The sequence below is a fragment of the Elephas maximus genome, chromosome 6 (assembly GCF_024166365.1).
Source record: "Elephas maximus indicus isolate mEleMax1 chromosome 6, mEleMax1 primary haplotype, whole genome shotgun sequence".
NCBI classification, from domain to species: Eukaryota; Metazoa; Chordata; class Mammalia; order Proboscidea; family Elephantidae; genus Elephas; species Elephas maximus.
In genome coordinates, this window is record NC_064824.1 from 59,541,752 (window position 1) to 59,559,554 (window position 17,803).

At 34.6% G+C, this 17,803-nt stretch overlaps 1 protein-coding gene across 1 annotated transcript in view; it reads left to right on the plus strand.

Annotated features, from left to right (window-relative positions):
* SLC4A10 (solute carrier family 4 member 10) overlaps positions 1–17,803 on the plus strand; it is a 234,851-nt gene that overhangs the window by 201,429 nt on the left and 15,619 nt on the right. Inside the window, exons 17-21 of the mRNA XM_049888826.1 lie at positions 5,456–5,617; positions 7,303–7,416; positions 8,134–8,295; positions 15,079–15,330; positions 16,204–16,272. Coding sequence (XP_049744783.1) covers positions 5,456–5,617; positions 7,303–7,416; positions 8,134–8,295; positions 15,079–15,330; positions 16,204–16,272 — 759 coding nt within the window. The remainder of the gene's footprint in view (positions 1–5,455; positions 5,618–7,302; positions 7,417–8,133; positions 8,296–15,078; positions 15,331–16,203; positions 16,273–17,803) is intronic.

The following is a 17,803-nucleotide window of genomic DNA, read 5'->3' on the forward strand; positions in this document are numbered from 1 at the left end:
CCAGTTGCTCCTTGGAAGACCCATGGGGCAGTTCTCCTCTGTCCTAGAGTCACTATGACTCGAAATTGACTCAAAGACAAGTTTTGGGTGATGTGGTGAATGTGTTTTACATGTGACAAGGACATAAGTTTTTGGAGGCCAAAGGGTGGAATGCTATAGATTGAATTGTGTGCCCCCAAAATATGTGTTGTAAATCCTAACTTCTGCCTGTGGTTATAATCCCATTTGGAAATGAGTTGCGTTTGTTGTGTTAATGAGGCAGGATTAACATTGGCATAGGTTATGTCAATAAGGATTAGCTTTATACTTATTATGTTAATGAGGCAGGATTAGTATGTATCTTGAGTTAATCTCTTTTGAGATGTAAAAGAGATTAAGCAAACAAGCAAAAGAAGCAGAGATGTGGGAAGAGAAATGCCAAACCACACAAAGATTGCCCAGGAGTAGGAGCTCAAAAAGGCAAGCACCTTACTCCAGAGCCAAGAAAGAGAAAGCCTTCTGCTAAAGCCAGCATCCTGAATTCAGACTTCTAGCATCCTAAACTGTGAGAAAATAAATTTCTGTTTGTTAAAGCCACCCACTTGTGGTTTTTCTGTTATAGCAGCACTAGATAACTGAGACACCATCTGTTTAAAATTCTGTCTTGACTTACATTTTACCACCTTTATTCTTAACTTTAAGCATTTTCTCTAGGATGAGTCTTCACTTACTTTCATTGTTTTCTTCTGTTATAGTTACCATTTCTTCTGTTCCATCTATTTTCCCCTAGACAAATAATATTTCCAGTCTGCTTCCTCTCAGAGAGCCATTTAAATTGACCAGTAAAAGAAATGATGAGTTGAACAAGAAATTATGCTATGGTTATTAAAAAGTTAAACATGGCATAATGGTAGATCCATTTAGTTGTGGGTCTCCATCTATATTGCCTTTTTCTAAACTTTAAAGATGTTATGTCAAAAGAGCCCTTTGCTCCTGATACATGCTACAACAGGGGTGAACCTTGAAAACATGCTGAACAAAGTAAGTCAATCACAAAAGGATAAATATTATATGATCTCACTTAAGTGAAATAACCTAGAATAGGCAATGTATAGAAACCAAAGTTTATTAGTGGATACCAGAGGTGGGAGGGAAAGTGAAATGGTGAGTCACTGTTCAGGAAACATTGAGTTTCTGTTTATGGTGATGAAAAATCTGGTAACATATATTGGTGATGGTTGCACAGCATGATTAATACGATTGGTGCCACTGAATCATACACATGTAAAATGTTAAATTGGCAAATGTTAGGCTATATATATTATAACAATAATGAATAAAAAGAGCCCCTGGCTTATGTCCCTCGCTTTAAAAGTCCTCTTCACTCCAGACTCAAATAATCCAAACTCTAAATTATTTAACATGCTAATGTTGTTGTTGTTAGGTGCTGTTGAGTCAATTCTGACTCATAGCAATCCTTTGTACAACAGAACCAAACACTGCCTGGTCCTGCTCCATCATCACAATTGGTGCTATGCTTGAGACCATTGTGGCAACCACTGTGTCAATCCATTTTGTTGAGGGTCTTCCTGTTTTTCTGCTGACCCTCTACTTTTACTAAGCATGCTGTCCTTCTCCAAGGACTGGTCCCTCCTGATAACATGCCCAAAGTAGGTGAGAAAAGTCTCACAATCTTCACTTCTAAGAAGCATTCTAGCTGTACTTCTTCCAAGATGGACTTGTTCATTCTTCTGGCAGTCTGTGGTATATTAGATATTCTTCTTCAGCACTATAATCCAAAGGCATCAATTCTTCTTCAGTCTTCCTTATTCATTGTCCTGCCTTCACATGCATATGAAGCGATTGAAAACACCATGTCTTGGGTCAGGTGTACCTTTAGTCCTTAAAGTGACATTTTTGCTTTTCAGCTCCTCAAAGAGGTCTTTTGCAGCAGATTTACCCAATGCAATGTGTCCGTTGATTTCTTGATTGCTGCTTCCATGGGCGTTGATTATGGATCCAAGTAAAATGAAATCCTTGACAACTTCAATATTTTCTCTGTTGATCATGATGTTGTTTATTGGTCGAGTTGTGAGGATTTTTGTTTTCTTTATGTTGAGGTGTAATCCATACTGAAGGCTGTAGTCTTTGATCTTTATCAGTAAGTGCTTCAAGTCCTCTTTACTCTCAACAAGCAAGGTTGTGTCATCTGCATATTTTGCAGGTTGTTAATGAGTCTTCAACCAATCCTGATGCCATGTTTTTCTTCATATAGTCATATATGACCATGCTAATATACTCTGTACTTTATATGTTCCGAGTAATTTAATGCTGAGTAATAATATTTATTCTATGTATAGCAAAACCTGAATAACGACCGTCTAAGAGTTTTTTTTAAGAGACAGACCACAGTGAAATTCATCTAGCTAGCCATGAGTTAATTTTAGATACTGTAAGTTTTGGGGTCAAGCAGAGTATAGTGAATAATATTTTGCAATCAAAGCAAATCTAGCACTGTATTTTTTTTTTTTTTAAGTTCTATACTAGGTGTGAACGTTCTGGCAGAAATTTGCATATTATTTTTCATTAGTTAAAAGCAGTTTTTGCAATGGATAATTGCTAATCTTGACCAGAAATAGCCTTTATCACCAAGAAAATGTTACATAATAAAAAAATCTTGTAATTTTTATATCAATGAAAACCACTAAAATTTTTCATCTTAATGTTATGCTGTTTTTTTTCTCAGTATAATCATCAGTATTATCAAACATATTTTTCTAAATAAAGCACTGTGCTAATGGGTATTATACTAGTTGTGTAAAAACAGTCATAAAACATGTATTTTATGTATTATTTATTTGGCAGGTCCTGTATTGTTTTGTTGAATTGTTTCATATCTCATGAATTATAATTTTTACCTTGTTAACTCAGCAAGGGCAAAGAACTTTAGCTCTCTTTGATTCTCCCAAACTGCTATATGCATAGTAAGTGTACAGTAATATTTAGTGATTTCTTTGAAAAGTGGTGCTACCTCACAAATTTAATACTTAATGCAAACTTTTTATGGTAAGGTAGAATACTTAGGTTTCTATTTTAGATATGTTTTTAGAAATATCTCAAAATCAGCCATTATAAGGAATTCTTAGGCAATGTGGCAATGTTTAAAATATTCACAAGCAATTAACTAGCAATGGGTTAAGAATTATTTCAGTGCCTGAATTACATATTTAGCTTCTATATAAGGAGAAGATTAATGCCAAGGTTATTTAAGTTTTTTATGAAACTTAATTTTTGCCAACTTATAAAATTGTTGAAACTTAGACCTTGTTGGAATAATATTTAGTAGAAATCAACTTGTCAACAAGCATTTTTTGTGTACCCATTGTAAGTGAAACCGTATGTTAGACTCAAAATAAGAGGCCAGTATTTGGATTTAGTTTCACTTCCAAATCTCAGGACTTGCTACTGTTGTGTGTATGTGAGCGAGTGTGTATTGGAGGATACAATTAGTATAGTATAAAGTAGGATAAACCTGAAAATGTAGAATTTAGTAAGTCAAAACTTTTCATTTTTCTTTTTAAATTAGTATACTGTACCCTCAAAAGGAAGAAAAAATAAAAATGTTATTTTCTTATTTGCTTTGAATTAAAGTAACTAGGCAAGCTACAGGCAATTTATTATAGGTTATGACAGTTAAATGATCCTTTAAATGGCATCTATATTTTTAAGAATTGAGAGCAAGACCTAGCCAAGCCTAAAGAATATTTAAAAGACTTTTATACTGAAAAAAAGATGTTCACAAATCTATAGGTAATATGTTTATCGTAGACTTTTATCTCTTCTTTGTATTTAGCCATTCTGTTTACCTATTACATTGTTGAGTAATTGCACTAGTAGCATCTCTGGACAGGGGAGGAGAAGAAACTGAAAAATGCAAAGGACTCATTTTTGCTACTTTATTTTTAGAGTTTTGAGATAAAGAAACTTAAACCTATAGTTAAGACCTGGTGAATGTTTCTGAGTTTTTTTTTTCTTTTTTAATTAGCTGAGTTATTGTACTCTGTATTAACTTAGCATGGATAATTGGAATTCCACTTTAGCCAGCAGTTAGATTATAAAAGGGGTCAGAATTCTTTCAGACAATTGTAAGGTGTCTAACATTATTTCCCAGGAGTTCTGGGCTTAGGATAGCTGACCCAGGTAGATTTTGCTGGTTATTTGTTTGTTTTCTGATGATAATGGGGTTATTTTTGATTTACTATAGAATCTTTTGAAGTAATTTATTTTCTGCTCTTCAAGGGGTCTGGGGCCTGAGGTTGGATTCATTGTGTGGCCTCTATTTTAACAATCAATCCACCTGTCCATATTTTCCTCTAAGATCTCTCTATACCGTGGCCCAATTCAATTTCTGTTCAGGGCCAGAGAACCTCAAGGGCTAATGAGGTCACTGAATCATTTAAACCATTCTTTTCCTTTTTGAAATAAAAATTGAATTCTTTTAGAATCTAATTTTTTCTAAATAAAATAAGAGAAACTAAAATGAGTTTAAAAGAAAAAAAATTTTTTTTTTCCTTTCAAAATACTTAATGTTTAAAAAGCTCTCAGTTTTTCTTGGAGAAAGAAAATTTTTTTGACTTTGCTGCCACCTTATGGCTAAGGCAGTAATTAGGTATGGTCTTTCAAGGACTTTTAGAAATACAGTACCAGAAAAGAAGAAAAAAAAAAAAAAAATCATGGCGAAGTCAGAGTAAGTGTGAGTGTTGCCTTGCTCATGTAGTAACACTTTCTCATTTGTTCTTCAACCTAAATTCAAGAGCCCCGTCTTTAACTCAAAATTTTGTTTCTGTAATTATGCATCCCAGTTTTCTGTAGCTTTCAGACTAGATAATTCTACAAAACCATTGTTCTTCTTTAATACGCATTGATATTCCCACCGCAGCTCTGCTCCCCCCAGCAGCAGTGAGACGATAGCAAATTACTTAACCTCTCTACACTCTACTTCCTCAGACATGAAATAAAAATAGTAACATCAACCAATTTTATAGGGTTAATGTGAAAGTTAATTGAAATAATGAATTAAAGGGCTTCACATAGCATCTAGCCCTAGTAATCACTCACTATCAAGTGTATCATATTTTCAATAAATCTAGTGTCAGAAACTTAGAGATATTAGGTTAAATATACACTGAAAGGTAAAGGAATTTATTTTATAGACTTATACTTGAATTGAATTTGAAAATGGTAAAAATTTACAAAGTGGTTCATGTCTAAATTTTACATAATATATATCTTTTACTTTTCTGACTACCCATCCAAATAAAAACAAAAAATGCCATGTCTATTAAAGCATTTATGAGAGACATAGATGAAAAGCTTCACTGTCTCAACTGCAGTTGATCTTAAGATGTTAGTTTTCTGAAGGAAATGGGTTCCATGTTTTTTCTTAATAACCCATTTCTTTTACTTCCTGTGGCAGGAATGCAAATCACTCCACGGAGAGTATGTTGGACGAGCCTGTGGCCATGAACACCCATATGTCCCAGATGTTCTATTTTGGTCAGTGATCCTGTTCTTTTCCACAGTTACCATGTCAGCCACTCTGAAGCAGTTCAAAACCAGCCGATATTTTCCAACAAAGGTACTTAGACTATAATTTTCCTGGTCAGATTGTAAAATAACATAAAGCAGGTTATGGAGTCATACGTGTTTTACGACAAAAGAAAGAGCAATTGATGCGATAAAAGGACCCACTAAAAAGTTTTTGGGTTTGAGGTGGGGTGGGGTGAGGGAGGTGAAGAGTAAGCATTTTAGGAAACAAATGTAAAGCACACACACCCTCCAGGCTTTCCCCTTAACTACAAATCCCAAAAGTGAACTCTCAGTTTCCCATTTACGTTTTGGAAACGGAGAGCACATGCTGTTCCTGACTGCCGCTCTCTTGCCCAGCGGACAGTGCGACTGGGTAGTACTCCAGCCTGACAGATACCTCATAGACACCACTCTCATACTCACTAATTGGGAAAGCCCCTGCGGGACCCACTGGTATGCTATTCTCCTTCTTCGTTTTTAGTGTCAGTCCTTCCCCTAACCCATCCCTTTTGCCTCTGCATATTTGAAAAGGATAATAAACAGAAAAACAGCTCAGTTCAACGTTTAGCACTGCAAAGTAACACCTATAAAGTTGCATTCAGTGGGGAGCAAAGAAAAAAAGAACGATAACCAGCTCTTTAGGGATGAGTCTAAAGATTTTAATTAAAATTTCACTCTGGGAAAATGTTTCAGGAGTTGTTTCCACCACAGAGGGCTTTTATTTTTTTCCTCTCCTTCCCTGACTAAGGTGGAAGATTCATGTCTTTGGCTGAATGCTTAATTTGATTAATACAATTTTTTTTTTTTTTTTTAGAAATTGAAACACTAATTGTGAGCATTTGGTGTGTGTTTGTGCGTGTGTCACAAAAGCATCTTAAGAGAAACCAGATCTTGTTGATAATTGTGTAAGGATATTTGCTCAAAGATAGCATTGTAAATGAGAAATGGCTTTAAAAACTGCCTTACCTAGAATAACTTTTAAGTTTGCCCACTCTGTTATGCATATTCTCTGCTGCCATACTTACATCCCAGATAAACTAAAACTTTGTGTTTCTTTAACATAAATAATTTTATGGTGCTTTGGGTTTATCATATTAACTATGTGACTGTCTTCTGATTTTCGTTGTTGTACATTTGTTTTGGAAACCCTGGTGGCGTAGTGATTAAGAGTTACGGCTGCTAACCAAAAGGTTGGCAGTTCGAATCCACCAGCAGGCTCATTGGAAACCCTATGGGGCACTTCTACTCTGACCTATAGGGATGCTATGAGTTGGAATTGACTCGCCGGCAATGGACATGGTATGCTGACGTCTGTTTTGTAGCCAATAAACTGCACACCAGCTACAAAAATAAATAAATATGTGAAAAAGAGTCCTAAAATTCAGCCAAGTTCTGACCATGCAACCTTGTTCTGTGCTCTAAAGTTTCACAGTCTTGGGTTCATAATACACTTAGGTTCTAAACAAATACTTAAAACAATACAATCACCATTGTAACTCTTTAGTAACGCTTAATCCTGGAAAGGTTGAGTGTGTATCAGTCTTAATGACATAGATATATAAATATATATTTAGCTTCTGTCAGAGCTAATGGTAATATTATAGTATGCATAAAAAAATAATATTATGATATTACATCAGAAAGTGTTTATAAAGTGTGACTCTAGATTATGTTCGTGAGTATTCATCACTATTTATAGCTCCTTTGAGTGACAAATGTTTTCATTATTTCTAGGTTCGATCGATAGTGAGTGACTTTGCTGTCTTTCTTACAATTCTGTGTATGGTTTTAATTGACTATGCCATTGGGATTCCATCTCCAAAACTGCAAGTGCCAAGTGTCTTCAAGGTGAAGTTATCATAGCATCTATTACTTGTCCAACTGCCTATCTGTCTAGGTCTAATCTTCTGTAAATGTCTGTAACACCATCTAAATGAAGATTAGACCTAGAGAGATCTTATTGAAAATGTAAAGAATACAGATCAACAAAGCAGTAAATAAAATGTCTACAGCATGACTAAAATTTTGAACTAACATTAAAAAAAATAAGAATCAAAGAAATAGAAACCTTGAGAATGCTAGAAAAATTTTTCTGTCAGCTTTTCCAGTTGGAATATCTGTATACAATGTTCCTGAAAGATAAGGAAGCACTTTGAAACCAAGGGAAATGTATTATGTTGATTCATTTTATAACGGGACAGAATTACATGGTGGATAGGGCTTGAAATACAGATATAAATAGGTTTAGAATACAATTCTGACCATGTTAGTAACAAGGTATGTGACATTGGGCCTGTTACTTATCCTTTTCCAACTTCATTTTCTTATCTGTATCACCTTCTTTAGGATATAGTAAAGATAAAATGAGTTTAAAATATTTAAATGACTTAGAATGGTGCCTGGTACCTTATAAATGCTTTGTATTAGTTATTATTATGAAATACAGTATAGCCCACTCAGCATATTAGTTTATAATTAGGACTTTCTTATAGTTTCCATAAGATTTAATTTAATTAGGTATTCATTAATTCAGCTAATAATTAACATACATTTGTTTTTTTACAGCCCACAAGAGATGATCGTGGCTGGTTTGTGACACCGTTAGGTCCAAATCCATGGTGGACAGTAATAGCTGCTATTATTCCAGCTTTGCTGTGCACTATTCTAATTTTTATGGACCAACAGATTACAGCTGTCATCATCAACAGAAAAGAACATAAACTAAAGGTATATTTTAACATCTATTTTCATGTAAACCATTCTGATTTAACTGATATCAATTCATATTCATTCGACTTTGCCTGTATTCTGTATTCATTCATACAGTGAAATATTAAAATAATATTTTCAGGTTCATAATTTCTATTGTCTACTCAAGGTACTTTCTTACAATGAGCTTAAAAATTATTTGTTTGTAGATCTCAACTGAACTCTAAAGGCTGAGACCTTACCTTTAGGGCCTAAAGTAAACAAACATTGCCAAAATTCTAACTTTCTTTACCATGTTTAACATATTTTAGTGAAATGACAATATATTCTTATGACGTACACTCTTCAAAACTTTTCTTAGATCTGGGATTCCTCTATTCATTTGATTCTAAGTATACCTGTTAAGTTGCCTTCACTATTGGAACAAATAACTTCTTAAGATGTTTCTCATTTTCTTCAATTATTCTTCAGTTTACATTGCCTGTAACAATGAGGCCCAGCCATAAATGTTAGAGTTTGTACGTGACATCTTTGCTGAATTTTATTGCACATTTCACTGCCTTTTTTTTTTTTTTTACAAAATGTGGTAACTAAATAAGGATATATTTTATATTCTGACCCTGCCATTTTACAACTATGAATAATCAGTTGTTCACTGCTATGCAATTTGTCTGAGATATGTAATGTGAGCACTATCACTTTCAAGGATATGTTAAATAAAATCAATAAAATTATTGAATAGTTAAGAATAAGCTAGATCAAACCTTGTAGAAAAAGAATATACACTATCTTGTTTTGTTGTGGTGCCATGGGAGAATTGCCAGCTATCTTCACATACCCCTTGAACTCTAGGAAAAAATGAATAGAGCAATAGAAATCACACCTTATAGGATTTTATACGTGCATCAGGAAGGTTAAAAAAAATCTGATTAAATTATCTGATGGAATATACTAATGACATAAATTTAAGAAAGCATTATTATTTGTAACAAATCTTACTAAGAAGGGATTTTGTGTATATTTTGGATGTGTGTCTATCTTAAAACTAGGGGCAGTCTTCATTTTTTCTCGAGACAGTAAATTAGTGGACCAAAACCTTTTTTTTTTAAAGTTCATTCAATTCACTGTGGCTTTTGCCAAATACATTTTTAATTAATAAAGATATATTTTATGATAATATCTCATAAAGTCAAGGTGTATTTTACTATAACATCTCATGATGTCTTAGGAACTAGGTCAGTGGTATACTAGTAAATGTTTAACAACTAGCTCTCGATACATGTTTTTAAAATGAAATAAATGTCTCCTGTTTTATGAAGAAAGTAAGCCTTATAATCATTGTTTACTGTTCAAAGGAATTTTTTTAGCCTGTAAATTAGGCAGAAATCCCACTGATTTTATTGAAAAAATTGGTCTGTATAAAGGCTATCTGTTAAACTGACTCGGAAAAAAATTTTTTTTTTTATATTTTCTGATTATTAATGGAATCATATTAAAAGAGTCTAGTTAAAGGTGATGGAAAAATCACGTTGATTAAGGGTAGGATTGCACAGCTGACCTATTTTAATTGCTGTCAGTAAGTTGTACACCTGTAAAAAGTTGAACTGGCAGAAGCTGTGATAGACATATTTACGACCAAAAAAAAAAGAGTACCTGCTGAGGCTGCTTATATGTAACCAAACACCTCATGGGATTTGGTTCCTTGGCTTGGAGGTTTAGGGTCGTGGTTTCATGGGACATCCCAGTTAACTGGCCTAATAATGTATTCAGTGCTTCTGTTCTACCTCCTAGTTCATTGTGTAGTGCCTGGGGTCTTGACAGCTTACAAGTGGCAATCTAAGGCGCAATAATTGGTCCCTGTTCACCGGGAGCAACAGAGGAAGAAAGAGAGTCAGGAATAGGAGGAAGATATGAAATGTGGGCTAATTGCCTCCATGAACAACTGCCTCCTGTGCCATGAGATCAGAAGAACTGGATGGTGTCCGGCCACCATGTCTAAGCATTTTGATCTAAGATTCCAGGGAAGAATCCTGATCTAAAGGGGAAAAATGCAGAACAGAATTTCAAAGTCTCGTGAACTCCAGACTTCCTAGAGCCATGGAGAGTGCATTAACCCCTGAAACTATTGTCCTGAGATAATCTTTAAACCTTAAACCAAAAATGTCCCCTGAAGTCTTCCTAAAACCAAACAATAGTTTAGCTTAACTAGTAAAAAATGTCTGCCTTGAGCATTTTGTTTTTTTAAGAACTATCTATATATAGGATCAAATTGACAACAGCAGCTCAAAAGATTAGGTAGGAAACTTAGGGGGCAGTGAGTTTATGTTAATGGGAGAAGAACAACTCAGAAAAGTAGGGTGAGAATGGTTTCACAAATCAAAGAATGTAATCAGTGTCACTAAATTGCACATATAGAAACTGTTGAATTGGTAATATGTTTTGCTGTGTATATTCCCAACAACAATAACAAAATAAAAAAAAAAAAGTACTATAACCTGTAAGTAAGTAAAGATTTGCTGAAAGTGTCACTACATTTTTGGCCATTCTGTTTCTGTGTTCTTTCCAGATCTTTCAACCTTATAAATCACATAGCATTTGCTCCTTGTTCTTCATGAGCCTACAGCAGGCCTTTGAAATTCATAGCCCTTCCAAAGGACACATTTCTAAATTTGTTCAAATGGACCAAAAACCAAACTCGCTGTCAGGTCAATTCTGACTCATAGTGACCCTATAGGACAGAGTAGAATGCCACATAGGGTTTCCAGGGAGCAGCTGGTAGATTAGTTCAAATCTACCTTTTGGTTAACAGCTGACCTTTTGGTTAACAGCTGACCTTTTGGTTAACAGCTGAGCTCTTAACCACTGCGTCACCAGAGCTCCAAATGAACGAATATACTATGTTTATCCCTTTATGTGTAACTAAAATATAATAAAGCATTCTTTAAGTGATCCTTTCAAGTACTTATATTTATAGAATTAAATGCACAACTAAGCCATTTGATATTTTTGTCATTAAAAATAACTTGAAATATACCTGAAGAAAAGTTGAATTGGCAAATGTGTTATTTACAACAATAAAAAAAAATAACTTGAGACTACTTATTTAACTTTTTTTATTATACAAATAAATCACTATGTAGTCAAAAGTTTCATATTTTTGCCCCTTAACTCCCTGGGGTTTAGTAAACAATAGATTAAATATGGCTTACTCAGAAACCAAAAACACCAGTTGCTGTCAAGTTGCCTCTGACTCATGGTGAGCCCATGTGTGTCAGAGTAAACTGTGCTCCAAAGGGTTTTCAGTGGCTGATTTTCTGCAAGTGGATCTCCAGGTCCACTCTGGGTGTACTTGAACCTCTAACCTTTCCATTAGCACCCGAGCATGTTAACTGTTTGCACCACTCACAGACTCCTGGCTTAATCGTAAACTATGTTGCTGCAAAGTGGAAGAATCCTTCTGTTCTTGACCAGTGGCATCTAGCAGGGTGCAGGGGTTGTGGATCACACTAGGTGACACTGTCAGAGGGGTAACACCAAAAGGACCATCTATAAAATTTTTCTGCAGTGCTTTGGCAGAAATTTATTTTTTTTTATAAAAATATTCCTGTAGTTATTTATAGTAAAAATATTTGTTTTTCATAAGCCCTGCTTGTGTATCAATATACCTACAAGACTAAAACTCTATGCTAATTTACTTTTTTGAACCTTTTCAGGTGCTCTGGTCAGAGCCATCTTTATTACCCAGTTACAATGATGATTCAAATCACTTGGTTTTGTCTGCAGCTGTGACAAGCATGTGCTATTGTTTTTGTTGCTGCTGGTGTTTTTATAGTTGCTGATTTTGTCAAATTTTCTGGGGTTTTAGCTACAATATTGTGGTAATTAGCGTGGAGGGGTGACACCATGAGTTACTGCACTGGGTGATACCAACTCTAGTGATGCCACTGTTCTTGGCCCCTATGAATCTTAACACTCCATCTTCCTCCTTAGATATGTGTGTTTTGAAAGCAAGTTCCTTCCACTAAAGACATATTTTATCTACGCTGAACACATGTTTTTGTCCTCTGACTCTTGCCTTCTATAATCTTCAGGATAGTGTGGTCTACTGATGCTAGTTTTCCTGTTAACAGCAACAATAACAACAACAAAAAATTACCTTCTCAGAACATTCTTTACTCAGAGGAACAGTTTGTTCCATTTGTTCCTATTGCTTCACTGAAATGTTTGTAAAGTCTCCTCGCTTTAACTTGAACCACATTTTCACCATGAGATACATGTTTCTGGAACATATCCCCAGACCACAAGTTAACCACATTTTTAGCTTTTACTAATTATTTTTTCTTCACTTGAAAACCATTTTTGCCTTGTTTGGAGCATTCCCTGAAATGGTTTGATGAATCATGTTTTCTGGTTTCTGTACCAAGCATCTGGTAGACTCTACATCATGTATCTAAGTCCACATCATATATCCAAGTCATCTCAGAATGCCCCGATTTCGTTATTTCTGCTAAACTTATATTTTAGATATTTTCATTTTCTCTTCACTTCCACATCAAGTTGCCATGAATTGGAATCTATGGCAACTAACAAGAACAACAGTAGTACCAGAACTATTAACTGATTTTATTTCAGGGAATGAGTTTCATGCTAATAATTTTTTTTTTTGTCATTTAATGATTACTACTACAAAAAAAATTATTATTATTTTTTTTTACTACATACACAGTGAAGCTTTGTTGAGCTGCACTCAACAGGATCTGCACTCAACAAAGCTGCACTCAACAAAGCTTCATTGTGTATGTAGTAAAAAAAAATAATAATAATTTTTTTTGTAGTAGTAATCATTAAATGACAAAAAAAAAAATTATTAGCATGAAACTCATTCCCTGAAATAAAATCAGTTAATAGTTCTGGTACTACTGTTGTTCTTGTTAGTTGCCATAGATTCCAATTCATGGCAACTTGATGTGGAAGTGAAGAGAAAATGAAAATATCTAAATTCACTAGCTAAGTGAATTACTTCTACACCCCAGACTCAGAATGAAAGAATTCGAAACTAGCAAAACTTACTGTACCTTATGACCTTTGGAAGTCTCAAGAGTGATAAAAGCCGCAAATTAAAAGATTTGAGAATGGCAAGTGTCGTATATAACATATATAGATGTAGATGAAAATATAAATATACATTCATATTCTCTCCAGCATTTTTTATTTCTTCCCTAGGGAAGTAGGGTAGGTATAGACTAAGTGAATCCCTTTGAAAAACATTAAAAATATCTGTTTTTCTTTTAAGCACAATATCCAAGAATGAAAAGAAAGATTATCTTACAGAAAAAAAAGTTTCTGTTAAAATATAACTATGGGTTTTTCTACATGTTTCTGTAGACAGTTCAGGCTTCTTTTGACATCATTTTTAATAAACAGCAATACAATCTCAGATCACTTGAGTAAATGAATGCATTTGCAACATTCATTTGGCAACACATTCCCTTGATGATTATGGCATTTGATATGTTCTTTTTTGCCCTCTTTGTCAGCCTGGTTCTTCATGTCAATCTATAGTCTTTTATGTGGTTAACTTGACAGATGCAGGAAATTGCTGCCAAGCTCTGAAATGAATTTTTTCAGCAGTGGCATCTGGGTATCAGATGGTCCTCTTGGCTGGCCTCTTGCCTTGCTGCATGTTGGTTTTAGTGGGGTCTGGTGTAGCATCACCTGTTGCTATGCTCCTTTTTCCTCCCATATGTCCATTTCCCGTGATTCATGGATGAATGTGAGAATAAAAGCTCTGGTTCTGTCTTTATTTGAGAAAAAAAATCTACAAAAATATGTTAAAAGGTACAGAGTTCTCTCTCTGACAAAGGGATACTTCCCTTTGGGTGCCATGCATATCAGCTACTAATTTGGTTACAAAGTTTTTAAAGACATTTAAATGAAAGGCAAGAGGAAGGGTGCTGATTAATTAGTGGAATTGCCAGAAGTGCTTTATTTTCTTTGATTTGCGTTGAGTCAGGATGCTTCGTTGTTACACAACACAATCAGAGAGAAATGGTATTTTTTGGTTTTTAGTGTATATTTGTACTTTTCAAAGCTAGCTTTCTAACTTTAGACAGGAAATGATTACTTCTGAAAACATTATCTTGTCTACTTCCTGTAATTCAGGCTCCCATTCTTTACGTTTGGATCATATTTTTAAAACATTAAATATTTTTTGCATGAATGAATGAATCAGCTGTGAATTAAGTTGCCCATTTAAGGAAACCATGACAAGTAACTATTTGATGAAGACTTTACCTATGTAATGGAAATAGAATGAAAACAAATACAACTTTAACTCAGAAATACATTAAACCTATTGAAGTATTTAATAGTTACTATGGCAGTGGGTTTTTTTATGATTCAATAACAACATCTGTCTTTGCAACTTTTAAGTGGACTATAAACTCAGCTACCAACCAAAAGGATGGCAATTCAAATCTACCACCCGTTCCTTTGAACCCTATGAGGCAGGCCTACTCTGTCCTACAGGGTTGTTATGGGTCAGAACCGACTTGATGGCACCTAACAACAGCAATGTAATGTAACTGCAGTAGCAACATCTGTCTTTGCAACTTTTAAGTGGATTATATATTTTGAGACTATTACCTCTTTGCCTTTAACTTGTTTCATTTTAGAACCAGTTGTGTAAGACTCAAGATAGTATCTCTTTTCTATCCTTACTGCTCCATGGTAGTGGTGTCATTAGTCTCTATACTAAATTCAGGTCCTCTGAGAATCCTCTTTTCTTTCTTTTTTTAACAGAAAGGTTGTGGGTACCATCTGGATTTATTAATGGTGGCTGTCATGCTTGGTGTGTGCTCCATCATGGGCCTGCCGTGGTTTGTGGCTGCCACTGTCCTCTCCATCACTCATGTCAACAGCCTAAAACTGGAATCGGAATGTTCAGCTCCAGGAGAACAACCCAAATTTCTTGGCATTCGGGAGCAAAGGGTTACTGGGCTCATGATTTTTGTTCTTATGGGTTCATCGGTTTTTATGACCAGTATTCTAAAGGTAATGAAATTTGCCTTCATGAACTTGGGAGAAGGTGGTATATATTTATCATTGTTTAAGGAATTTCATTTTAATCTAAGCAATAAATTAGCAAATAAATTGTGTGGCACATGATGAAAGTGATTTTTTTTTTAACCATGTTTATGTAATTCTTTTTAACCTAAGGAGGGGAGATATGGCCTATATTTTACCATCTTTAAATATATAAAAATTTGGCCTGACAAAGTAAAATTTATATGTATAAATTATTACCATAATTTTGAATCGGTGATCAAACTGCGGGAAAAAGTCATTCATTATTTCTGACAGACTTGTGATCTGAATTCACTGCAGTCTTACACAAAGTAAAGTTCCTATTTTCTTGTCAGTGACAGACGTATCTAGAATTAATGTTAACAGTGTAAGACAAAGGTGCAGAGATGAGAACAGTCATATCCATGGTCACCTGTTCAGTTTACATGGACAACATTATCACATACACTCACTTTTTCACCCTTCAAATAATTGAACTCATTTTAAAGAACATTGAAGAGTAATTATTTTTGTTATGTAATAGTTAATATTTATTGTTTATTATGTATTGAGTGTTCTTTAAAATAAGTTTTGACCTATTTAATACTCATAACAACCCTATTATCATCCCTTTTTAGAGACTGGGAAGCTAAGACACAGAGTGTTTAAGTAATTTACCTAAGCTTACATGTCTAAAACGTGCTAGAGCTGGGATATGAACTCAGGTCTTTTGGCTCTGCTTTATTACTGACTCTAAAATATATTATTTTGGTTTCTGTTTTTATTTTGGTAAGTGAAAATTACATGATAACATTATATGTGAAAATAATTTGTGCCTTTTCTCTAATCGTTCTTTTACAGTTTATCCCCATGCCAGTGCTATATGGAGTGTTTCTCTATATGGGTGCTTCATCTCTAAAGGGAATCCAGGTAAATTACAGTAATACAGGCACATCTGTGATGGTGTATCTTAAGGTCTATAGAAGTTAAGTCATGTGACAGCTAAGAAAATGACATCATCTGAGGGGAGCAGCTTTTAGACCACAATTAAATTTAATGGTCAGATTTATAAAAGTTAAAGAAGGCTGAGACAGGGTGCACTCTAGCCACAAGGATTCATAATTGTAGGGTTTTGTTTACCATAATTATATTAAAGCTATATGAGACTTGGATTTTTACTGCCCTGTTAGAAATAGCAGTACACTTAAAAATATATTCAAATAATTATCTTTGATACTGTTATTATGTTTATGGACATTTATCCATGAGAATGAGAAAGCTTTAGGCACAAAAATGTTCATTGTAATATATACTATCAAAATATTGGAAACAACCCACTTATCCAACAGCAGTAATTATGGTATATTCCCTAAAAGTTGATAATTATGACAATAGAAGTAACTGGTAATATGGGCACACCAGCCCAGGGCCAAGGCTGAGAAGGCAGAAGGGGACAGGAAAGCTGGTAATGGAGAACCCAACACTGAGAAGGGGAGAGTGTTGACTTGACATGGCATTGGCAACCAATGTCACAAAACAGTATATGTATTAATTGTTTAATGAGAAAGTAATTTGCTATGCAAACCTTAATCTAAAGTACAATAAAAAAAAAAGTAACATGGTAAAAATGCTTATGACATAATATAAAGTGAAAAAGTAGGAAAACAAGTTGTACCTTCCAAGTTTTATGAAGCTATGAGTATGGGCTAGATTAGAAGAGAAGGTGGAGATAAGGAAACAATATGTTAATAAGACTCTGGGTAATTTTTTTAATGTTTATTTTCTATTATTATTACAATTATACTTATAGAATTATTTATAAAATTAAAAACAAAACCATAGGGTAAAGCAGTTTCAAAGTGTAAGAGAAGCCTAATGGCATTGTTTAAATAAGTGTAGGTTAAATAGATATAGGTGTTATATTAGTTTTCTATAGCCGCATAAGAAATTTCTCCAAAACTTAATGGCTTAAAACAAGAAACATTTATTATATCACAGTTTCTGTCAGTCACGAGTTTGAGAACAGCTTAGTCAGGTGGTTCTAGCTCAAGTTGTCTCATGTAGTTGGCATCAGGATGTCTATAGGGGCTGCAGTCATCTGAAGGCTTGACTGGGTCTGGAAGATCTGCTTCAAAGATGGCACACTCCCATGGCTACGGACAGGAAACCTCAGCTTCTCTATGGCTGTTGGTATGAAGCCTTGGGATTTTTTCGCTGCAGGGATTTCTCCGTATGGTACTTGAGTATCCTTACAACATGGCAACAAACTTCCCCCAGAGTGAGTAATCTGAGGAAGAGAGAGAGAGAGAGGATAAAGTCACAAGGCCTTTCAAACTAGTCTCCAAAGTCACACACCATCACCTGTACTTTTTTTTAAATGTTAGGAATGAGTCACTAAGTTCACCTTGAATTCAAAGGGAGGGAATATCAAAGAATTTTTGGACACATTTTAAAACCACCG